Here is a 12,078-nt window from a genome sequence, read left to right on the forward strand (position 1 = left end):
TCACTTTACTCCTAATTCACGCTCTTCTCCTTCCTCTTCACTCCCAAAGTTTTTCTGATCCCTTCTCCTATTCACTCCTTTTTGTCTCTCTTTCTAAGCCTCATGGCTAATTTTCAATTGGGGATAACACTTGTTCAAGCCACAGCTGTCATTGTTCATGTTGTACCGGTTGTATTTTTCGTAAACAATAATCAATGAGCTAGTGCTTTTGCATCATTTGTGGAAGTCGATGTTAGTGATGGAATTGCCGCCAAGGCTTCCAAAAATGTGATTTATGCTATGTCTAACATTGTCAATGCCTCTATTGTGATGGTTATAGCATAACTAGTTGCATTAGCTTCTCATATTAATTATCATAACAATTGTTAACAGTGCTAATGCTTATGATCTGAATCAAGCTGGGGACGATCAATATCACTCAAGTTGTTCATCTTAACCAAGCTAAAGATAAAGATGTCACTCAAGGTGTTGATCTTAATCAAACTAGAGATGAAAACATCACTCAAGCTGTTAATTATAATCTTTTTCATATATATCAAAACTTGAATGTTGATCTCCTAGTTGATGTTCACTACTACAATTGTTATAAATCAAAATGTAAAGATAGACGATATGGATCTGTACACTGCCTGAACACGTTGCATCGCTAATTTTTTAGTTGTTATTAGGAGTGATTTGATTGCCGATTTCTGTGGCCATTCAAGTCTTTCTTTTTTCTTTGCTTCTTTCATCACTCCATGCTCTCTTTTCATTAGATATATGATACTTAGGTCATCAATTATGCACACCTATATGCTTCCTTCTTCCATCACTCACACTAAAGAAATAATTAAAATAAAGTAATAATAATTTGTCATATGTACCTTATCATGGTGCAATTTAGTGAAATGCATCAATACGTTAGAAGTTTTAAATCACACAAAAGAAAACTCTCTAAAAGTGTGAGTATACAATTTGAAGCTCATAATATTTAATTCTCACAATATAATATACAATTTTTATTTTCAATTTTGTTTCATTTGTTAGGTGGATATACAAGGGTTTTAATTTTAATATAATATGCATATAGATACATATGCAGATATCTGCATATTATCTGGTGTTCAACCGGTTTATGGCTTGAAAACAACAGATCCAACACCAGCGAGTTTGTGGTGTACCCAAGTCCATTGTTCATCTATGGAGTTCTGCAACATACGCCCAAATTCAAATTCATCATTCTAATCTCAAATTTGGCATTATTTGTTTTGTGGTTTGCCACAAAATTACTTGTCTATTTGTGGTGTTCACCTTAGATTTGCCCACGTATGAAACATATCTCGTTTTGAGGTGAACTCTTTGCAAAGGATTGGACTTTATTTTTATCTAATACGGTAATCCATCCTATGCTAAATTTAGAACACTCTTATAATTTGATCTATTTAATTATATCATTAACATGAGAGGTTAAGAAAATCAACTTGTACCATAAAATATGTAGGAAATTACCCTCTAAACGTTTATGAAATTAGAAAGCAAGAAAAAAGAATTAATTAAAAACACATCTACTTTTTTTTATTATTTATTATTCACTTTGATTAATATACTATTATAAAAAAAAAAACAAGAAATAAGATATGAGTTTTAATTTATTTATTTTTTTTAAAAAAAAAAAGAAATATTGGAAGTCATGTATTGGAATATTCCATTGTAATATCTATCCAAATAACACCAAACCAATGAAAGAGGATAATTATGTATGACCATAAGTTGTACATAGGAATCTCAATTTGAAATTTGTTCTCCATGTGATCCACCAATATTGATTTAAAATTTTGCTTCATTTCTATCTGACATCTACACACCCGAAGTTATTATTCATCAATCTTCTCAACTTTCACAACACAACCATCAATATTTTTTTAATTTCTTTTTTTAGATTTGAAAAATCTAATCTACTCAATATATTATTTGATTTTAACAATAAAATCAATATTCTCTATTTAGAAAAAAAAAAAAAAGAGAGAGCTGTCAATATGGGCCCTTTCTCATTATACCTTTGTCTATAAGATTCTCTCTATTATTTAGGTTGTGAGAAGGACTATTTTGTCATTCACCCAAATTTTAATTATAACTCATTCTTCTTTTATCTCACCTTTCTTCTTGTGGGGTAAAAAAAATGTTTCTTTTTTATGACTTATTCATTCATTAGTGTCTTGGGAGTAATTTGTTCATCTCTACCTTTTGGCTCAATACCTTTTTTTTAATGATAAATTACCCATTACTACATGATAATTTCACCAAAATTTAATTCAACCACAAACAACACATAAAATACATTATCGTATTTTATTAGCGTGAGACTTTGTATCCGATTAAAGGTAAACTCATGTGTGTGTTTATGCCCAAACTCTACAACTTCCAACTACTTAATAGTTAATAATCTAAGTGTTTTTTTTTTTATTATTATTATAAAGTTTGCATTTATGTTATTAATTTAAGAAGTGTTATAAGATAAAATAGGAATTTTTTTGTTAGAATAATGGCTGTTGCATCAACACCTCACATGTCAATTTTATGATTAAAATAATAAATTAAAAGATAATAACACATACAACAGAGAAGTAAAACAAAATAATAATAATAATTAGTTGTAAAAGAATAAATAGATATTGTTGAGTAAGATAAGTGAGGATCTTTGTTTTTGTCATTTTGCACAAACCACCATTTTCATCCACCCATTTGCATAAATGAATAGAATCTTACAACTAATTACAAGACAAATTTGTCAAATAATTCAAACAAATTCAGCATCTTCTAATATTCACTACAACTCATCTATATAAATTCTTTTAAATTTTTCTTTATTTTATTTTATTTTTCCATTTCCTTTTCCTTATTGGTTGTGCTTCATTTTTAATGGTATCAATGCTTGTGACTTCATTACATTCTATTCAAGGGGAAGACTACAAAAGTCAATTTTTTTTTTTATAGCTTAGATGCTTTCATCTCTAGAGAATCCAATGTAAAATTGAAAATCACAATATCCATTTTTAGTATTATTCTCATTTCTAGCTTTTGAAAAATGGTCTCAATTGCTTGTATACTATTTTTTTTTCTTCAATAATTTTTTATAGTATCTTGCATTTTAGAAACATTCAAATTTATATTTAAATTTTTAAATTTGTAAACTTTACTTTCATAGTACGAGAGATAATTTAGCTTTTTTCTTTTATACAAAATTAATTGGTTTTCTTGTTTTCCTATTATGTTGTACTTACAATTAATTGATGGTAAAAAAAATAAAAATATTCATCCTTATGCAATCACAAACTTGTACATAAAACATAATATTTCACAAATCATTTCATTTCATCACAATTATTTTTTAAAAAACAAAGACAGCCAAAAAGCTTGTTTCAATCATTTTGTATCTAATGTTTTCTAGGAGTGAATTGATGATTTCAAAAAAAAAAAAAAAAAAAGGTAAAAGTAATGGCTGGTAAATATATAATCATCATTTTTTTTTTCTTTTCTTATGATGAAATTGATCTTTTTCACATAAACATGGCTTTCCTACAAACATTTTGGTCCCATTTTTAATAGTGATGATAAACAGTAGCACTCTAAACTCAAAGGGGGAAGGGACACTAAAACTGCAAAATTTCAAACCAACCCTCTTGCTATCTCTCAAGAGCCTTCACCTTTTTTTTTTTATGTACCTTATACATATATTTATATATATGTTATATTTTTCTTCTTTTTTCCTTTTTCCTTCAGTTCTCTACCTCCCATGTTATATTTTCTTATTTTCAAAATTCATGGTGGGAAAAAACATCTTATACATCTTCATTTCCTGGTTTTTGAATTCTGCTTTTCCAGCAATAACTCTCTGATTTTACGTCCTCCTCCTCCTCCATGCTATCTCCTCCGGTCCCAGCTAACTGAAGGGGACCTTGTGGTGAGCCAGATTGAGAACTACAAGCCTTTGATGAATCTGCGTATGGATCTTGAGGTACCAATAGTCCCCCAAGAACGACTACAGATGATTGGTTTGCAGGGGGGACTGCAGATGCTGGAAGCCTTCTTGCGTGGAGTCGGAATTTCTGGATTGAGGAAAAAACAATATTAATCTCAACATGAAACATGAAATGCGAAACATTTTGACTATAAAATGGTAAACAGTTCATCACAGAATGGAAAAGGAGGCAGGCAAACTCTAGTGTATGCTTTAACTTTTCAGGCATTTCTTTAAAATACTTAAAAAGGACATTAAAAGTAAGATTTGGAGCTTGCCTGCAGATGGCTCTTCACTTCGTCGTTGGTGAGGCCATCTACCTGCATAAGTTCTCTAATCTGCTTCGGCGTGGCCACTGGAAAAGATACCAAAAGTTTCAAATTAGAAAACCCAGAACTTCCATCACTTTCAGTCAGAAGATTTATATCAACAATACACCTCATAGTTCTTGCTATCACAAAGACTAGTATTTAGCTTGACTGTGGTGATTAAAGTGGTTTTACATGATTTTCAAGCCAAAAGTAATGTAAACATGAGGAAACTCATCTTCATACAATTAGGTCTAAACAAGAGAATCCATCCTAATGTGCTTAAATTGTGAAAAAAAAACCTCAAATTATAAATATGATGCTGAATATTACCTAATTTATTGGACTCAAACACAAGACAGTTAACAGATATGTAATCTATATTTAACATGAACTTCATTTCTTACCCTGTGAGCCCCCAAGTTGCTGCAAGGCGCTAACGAAACGGCGATGCAACTCCTTCGACCAGCATCTCCTCTGCTTGCGAGAGCACTGCTGTTTCTGCTGCTGCATTCCAGTTCGTAAATTCACCGAAGCAGTGAGAGTGGAAGACGAGACAGCTCTAGTCCCGCTTGATCTCGAACCAGTTGAAGCTGATTCCTCCATTGGACTTTTTATTCCAGGAGTGCAAAGAGAAAGCCCATGAATAGGAAACTCCTCCTTATCCTCCTTCCTCGCAACCATGGCTGAAGAGAATATGGGATAAGATGGCTTAAAGGGCACTTGGATCCTCTCTCCATTTTTAGTTCTACAAGATTGCATTGAAACCTGAGTCACTACAGGACCTCCTTTCTCATTTCTCTGTGACCATCCAAAAAGAAAAGCAAATTATAAAGTGATTATCAAACGGACAAAAGAATAGAACTCCATAGTTGTTATTCTTTGGACAAATTGTTTGTACCTTGGTTTCCAATTTGTAATTAGAGTGGTGGTTATCATCAGAGTTCCAAAGTTGAACAGAGCTCATCCAATTCTTTTGATCCCTATAGTCATTCCCTTTCTTGGAATCATCACCGTCATCTTCTTCTTGTTCTTTCTTTAGAGGTATGAACTCTTCCAAAACTGGTTTGGTTTTAGGAACTGCACATTGCATTTTCTCATCCTTTACAGCTAAAATGGCTGAAAACAGAAACGTCAACAACCATAAGTACAAAACGGGGAGCCCAAAATTCCCATTGCAAGAAATGAATTTCAAATGATCTTCAAAGAGATTCCCCAAATTCCAAATCTCAGAAATTAACCGCATATTGAATCGAAACCTACAAATATTGAGAAGAAGAATTGAACTCACCATCTTTTAAGAGAACCATACAGAGAGGAAGCTCCCGTTTAAAGGCATCGATCTTCCTCACTTCATCCTCCAAAGTTTTGATGAAATCGTTAAGCTTAGAGACCCTATCGGAGACATTCCCGATCATGGAAACCTCTTTGAAGAAATCTGTGATCGTTTTAGGCACAAAAGAGGGTCTAAAATCCAAAGTGAGCTCAGAAGGAAGAGAACCCATTATGGATCTTCGTGTTGTGGAGAGAACCCAGATCTTGGTTTGAATTTTTGGATCAAAAGTTAGGAGGAAAAATGGAAGAAAAAGAAGAGTGATGAAGGTGGGTGAAACGTATAAATAAAAAAGAAAAATATATAAATCTATATATATATATATATATATACGTGAAGATGTTGAGTTGATGAGATTACGTATAAATACAGGGAGGGAAAAGAGAGAAAAGGGTGTAAGGGGAGAAAGAAGAAAGATGGTGGGATTGGGATTATATGTGGAGAATGGAGATTCTGATCGGAGTGCGAGTGGAAGAGAAAACATCGCCGATTTTTGACAGGGTTATAAAAGTCACTTTCGCGTCGTCGCATATTTTTCTCTCTTTTAACTCACTGAGTCAACTCGCCCTTTTTAACCCCAACTTCTTCTTTTTTATCTCTTTTTTCTATTTCTTTATATAATAAATCTCTCTTCTTTTCTTTTCTTTCTTTTTTTTTTTTTTTAATTTTGGAGTTTGCTGTTTATATTTTTCATTTTTTATTTTTATATTTAAAATTTTCAGCTTCTTAATTTTTATTTTATTGGGGTTTTTTCAAAATATAACAAACTTTAAAATATTTACATTTTAAAAACAAAAAATATCTTAGTCAACACTCGATTAATCGGTCACACGCGCGCACAATTAACCTTCTCTCAAACGATCTTGTACTACCGTCTAAACGAATGATCTACGACTATTTAGATCATGATACACGATAATCCTGTAGTTCTTTTTAAAGGATGAGGACAAAAGCTTCAAATTTAAATAGTCGTGTTGATCATGACAAATGAATCGTGTTGATTATGATAAGCGATAGTATAGTTCAATGTAAATGATCATTAAAAACTATAAATCTAACGATTGTATTGATTATGGTAAACGATCATGTTAATCATTTAAAATGATATTTGAACAATTTTGATATTCTCGTACATGAGAAAGATGAAAAAGAATATTGAAACAATTTTAAAATAGCTTCAAAAATCTGGTTGAAAATGAGAAGATAATATATATATATATATATTTTTTTTTTTTTTGTTAGATTGATGTAAATTATCCAATTTTTATTCTTGCATTTTCAATAAACATATTGATTATTTAATTAATTACGAAACAAAAACAAAAATAAATAAATATAGAGACTAAAATATAGAAATTGGATATTTAAAAAGCAAAAACTAACATGTCAAGAAATATGAAGAAAAAAGAAAGAAAAAGATTTGACCTTTTGTAAACGTTTTATATGGTTTACAAAAGAAGACAAAAGAATGAGTGAAAAAAGAAAGTGATGGAGTAGTAAATGAAAATATGTTGATCGGTTGCAAGAAAAACATTAACCTTTTGTAAACGTTTTACATAAACATATTAGGGTGAGATTGATTCATTTGAATAAGTTTGATATTAATTTGACATAAGTTATATGAATCAATTTTAATTACTCTAAATGAAATTAAGGTGTTTGTCCCAAATGATTGTGACAAAGTTTCAATTGTGTGCAAATGAGTAGTAGTGTATTTGACCCTTCAAAAATCTTTGGTTCACAAAATAATAGTTCACAATACCATTCACATTTACCAGTAAATATTTAAATATCGATATATCGTTGTAAATTTAAACTAAGGTTTTAACTTTAAATTTTGGTTTTTATTATGGACCAAGAAATTTAATGGATCAATGAGAGTAATTTTTAACTTTTTTTAAGTTTAAGGGTATTTACGAAACTTTTTAATAGTTTCAGGTATTTTGAAACAAAACTTTAACGATTTCCATCTAAAACTAATTGTGACGGTATTTTTTAACCATTTTCAAAAGTAATGAGATGTTAATTAACATTTTGATACATTGTCAAGAAGAAAGTTATGCGTGTTGAACGGCTGGTTGAGAGGAATTGCTGAACAAGAAGAAGAAGTCAAAACCAAAAGGAGAAAGAGTTGAGGCTAAGTATTGTGGATGGTCCTTCTCACAAAGTATTTTCAAATAAAAAGGAATTTCTAAAATGTGTCTTAATCCAATTGTTTGTTGTGAATGATTTCATGTCTTTCTCATGAGACGTGTTAGTGATGTCAGATGTTGGCGACGTTAAGAAAGTTAAGTTCGAGACAAGTTAAAGTAAGTTGTTATGCTTACTAGGTGTTCAACGCATCATCTCGCAAAGAGGTATGCGATGAGTGTCTAGGTGGCACGCTCCCATTTGGTCGCAAGGAGTGGCATTTGCTGTGACAAAATATCACTTAGACACTAATAGACATTATCTATTTGTCAATGTGTATCATTAATATAACGTGACAGTTGCTATATTAAAAAATATTTTCAACAATTTTGTCATTTAATTAGAATAAATTTTTGTTTATGGTGGAGACTAAAATAATGAAATAAGATATTTAGAAAACAAAAAAGCATGGCATAATAATGTTAGAGTGCATGAACACATTTGGGTCAACCAATGAAGGTCCTTAGCCATTCCATTTAGGCCATCCATTATGTCCATGACCAACCTATAAACTCTTCTACGAACTTGGACCATAGTCACCTCCAATCTCCATCATCCCCTTTCATCTTTGGGTTTCTTTGTCTTTACCATAATTGGTCTTCGTCTATCTTGATAAATCAACCCATAACATCATATTATACATGTAATGGTACATCCAATAATGTCTAATATATATATATACGTGTATTCTTTACACTCAATATTGTCTACATTAAATATGAAATAATTTCATATGTTCGGGTTCTTACTTCTTTTAGTATTTTTTTATTAATATAGTCATTGCTTGTATTGAATAGAATTAGTCAATGTTATGTCCATATTTCTTCCATATATAAAACATTATTCTTCACTTCAATAATAATAAAAAAAATGTATTGAAACCTTATTGTATGGCTCATATTTATAGTCAAGTCTTGGTTATGATATGAAATTGAATACAATAGTTTTATTAATTATTCATGTATTTATATTTATAAGAGTGTGAAAAAGAAATAAAGATTCGTTTTTTAGAAGTACGAACCCACTTTTGAGTAGATTATAGAATGAAAGATAAAACAGAGAAGAAAAATCTAGTAGTGCTAATGTAAACCTCACAAAATAGAATTTATATCTCCAATTAGTGAATACAATAGTGATATTGAAAACTCATCATATTCATCCTTCGTTTTTTCAAACTTAATGCCATTATTTCTAGGGGCGTTTTAGTAAATGTGCTTTTATAATGTTTCACTATCAAGATTGCCACTAACCCAATATCTAATCCCCTAACAAACTCTCTTTCTTAATAATATTATTTACAACAATTTCACAATCATCAAAAGATTTGAAACTCTTTACTAATTAAAATTGTTTTATAATTGGATGAAAAACGGGTAGCTTTCCTGTCCACAAATTTTATTTTTTATTCTACTTTTCATACTTTTCATCTTGACAAATTCTTCTTACTCTAATCGTAAAATATTTTAGTATTTTTCATGCATGATAAGAATGACATGCTTATTTGTTGATTTTTTTACGTAACTTTCTCAGACAAAAAATATTATATAACTAAAGATTCTAATATTTTTTACCATAAATAAAATCTATAATTTTTTTCTAATTAAGATTATATATCTTATTTAGTTGAATATTTATCTACTTTTATAATTACCCTTTGTTTTAAACTTGTTTTTGTTTGAAAGTAAATTTGAATTATATATATATATGTGTGTGGTTTTAAAGAATTGATTCCATTTGAAAGATGAGACTCTCATTTTCTTTAAATTTTCATTTTTCCTCCTCTTTCATATATTTCTTTCCAATTAAAATCTTTTTAGAACTCTTTTATCCCTTTAAGTTTTTCTCTCTATTTATTTTTTTCCAAAAAAGATTCTTTTGTACTTTTCTCTACAATTTTTCAATCTCTAAATAATTTCATTTCTCTTTCCAAAGTTTCATTTTCCCCAACTTTTTTCCATTTGTTGTTTTTAGTTATCTTTCCTTTCCTGATTATCAAATAAAATAAAGAGTAGTACTACTTAATTGTATACTATGACGCACTCATTTTTTTTTATGATCATAACAAGAAGAGATATCACAAGAAATATTAAAATATACTAGTAGAAAAGAAATCTTACCCAACTTCGGGAGAGCCTAATAAGAGTGTTCGTTCACTAATATCCCTATACTTACGAGAAAACTTAAGTTTCATTGAGAGAGTCTCACATGCACTTAAGGGAAGCCTGAGTAATCATTCTCTAAGTTGAGCTATTTGAGTGTTATTGTAATTGTCGTTTATTTACAAATAAGTATATCATTCTAATTGCTTTACTTTAATTATATTAGTGAATATGTTTTTCCATGGGCACACTGTCTTCCAAACTTAAGTAGAATTGCACTTTAATTATCTCATCATCCATTTATAATTGTGTAAAAGGTAAAATTTGAAGGGGAGAGAAAACAATTATTATCAAACAAATTTGATTTTCTCCTAGTAACAAAAAAGAAATTAATAATCAAACGAGTCGAAAATACAATGTATATAAAAAGCTATTGCACCTTTACTGAAATTGTGAGGAGTGTCTGAATAAAACTGAAAATTAAATTGAGGGTAGATAAAAAATGAAATCATGAAACGTCCAAACAGTGGAAAAGATGACTGTGTTGAAAATTATGGGAAGAGAATTAGTTTGATATCAAAACCAACTAACCATCCTAAATTCATTACATTTCATCATTTGAAACATGCCGTAAGGCGTAAGTAGATAAGATTAAACGGTCAAAAGTACCACTTAGATTAGATTAGGGAATCCAATTGATCAAGTTGAATGAAAGATTATATATATTATCCTTTCAAAAATTCATATTATATTGTAGAACACTTTATATAAAAAAAATTTAAAAAAAAAAAAGAAAGAAAGAAAGAAAAGAAAGTCATAGGTATAAAATCATTTTGACTTTATGAAGGAAAGATATGGGCCACCAAATTGGAATATTGTTGTGTTGATAGTCTATGTGTTGATTTAGATTCCAACAACTTTAGCTTACTATGTTCATCATAAATCTTTTATTTAATTAATTTCATTCACATTTGACCAAATATAAACATTATTCCATACTTATTTTGGTGTCCCCTCCAATTTTCTTTTTTTTTTTCCCCTCAACTTTTCAAACAATTCTCTCCCACTGTAAGGATGATGATAACCTTTATTGGTGGATTATAAATCTTTTCTTTCTCTCTTTCAGTTTTTTTTCTTTAATTAGTTTGTTTTGGGTTGTAGCGAAATAAATTTATAAATATACTAAAATTTCATAATACATACTTAGTAATGTCCATTAGTAATGCTGATAAACACTAATAAGTTTTTGGATGTCTATTAATATCTAGCATTGAGGGTAGATTTTGATACATTGATCAATACTTTCAACAATTTTGTAAAAAAAATTAATCCTTATTGTATCTTGAAAGGGTAAAAAAAATGGATTAAAGTGAGATCTACTTGGGCGATTTGACCCAACACCTTTCATTATAATTGATCGTATTTGTTGTTTGCAAAGTCTAAATTCAACATTCAACTTTGGCTAATTTTATATTTAGGGTGCTTTTATATTTACCTAAAAGTTATTTTTTAAAAAAATTTGTCGTCATTTTTTAAAAAAGGAAATATAGTCTTTTTCGTTAACTTTTTTGTGAATAAAATAAAATAAATCTAAATATAATTGGGAGTTGCATATGATTTAAAATAAACATTATTTTTTTTAATATCTTACAAAGAATACTTTAAATACTTTTTATATGAAATTAAATGGAATGTTTGTATGTTTGTTGAAGAAAAATTATGAGAAATTAGTGCAATTTCTCAAATCAAATCCGTCTTAGGAACGGTCTTCAAAAAGATATTTTTTAAAAAAATATTAATTAAAAATCAGTTTTTTTAGATCAAATTTTCGATTCCTAAAGATATGACCTCCCATCTCAAGAATTCTAGTAAATCGGACTCCCTAAATTTTCATAGGATTTTGTCTACGAAAAATAGTATAAGTTATTAAAAAATATTGATTAAGAAACCCCATGAAACCATAGATTAAATTTTGAAGGTTTGAAAAAATAAAAATAAAAAATTATAACATTATAGAAAAATTTTCTAAATGATTAAAAAAGAATCTTTATTTTAAAACATAGAGAATTTTAAGTTGGAAGGATTTTAAAACACATAAAATTTTAAATAGAAAGAATTTTTAAAATTTAAATAGAAAACAAAATGAGGCTT

General features: G+C 29.3%; 1 protein-coding gene across 1 annotated transcript; it reads right to left on the minus strand.

Annotated features, from left to right (window-relative positions):
- Nucleotides 1–3,475: 3,475 nt before the first annotated feature.
- LOC101214647 (transcription factor HHO6) lies at nucleotides 3,476–6,088 on the minus strand. The gene is made up of 5 exons (XM_011650899.2): nucleotides 5,597–6,088; nucleotides 5,207–5,424; nucleotides 4,713–5,106; nucleotides 4,276–4,352; nucleotides 3,476–4,085 (listed from the first exon to the last, which is right to left on the minus strand). The coding sequence occupies exons 1-5, from the start codon at nucleotides 5,808–5,810 to the stop codon at nucleotides 3,819–3,821; spliced, it is 1,170 nt and encodes a 389-aa protein (XP_011649201.1). The 5' UTR covers nucleotides 5,811–6,088; the 3' UTR covers nucleotides 3,476–3,818.
- Nucleotides 6,089–12,078: the final 5,990 nt, after the last annotated feature.

Source organism: Cucumis sativus, chromosome 2 (genome assembly GCF_000004075.3).
Source record: "Cucumis sativus cultivar 9930 chromosome 2, Cucumber_9930_V3, whole genome shotgun sequence".
NCBI classification, from domain to species: Eukaryota; Viridiplantae; Streptophyta; class Magnoliopsida; order Cucurbitales; family Cucurbitaceae; genus Cucumis; species Cucumis sativus.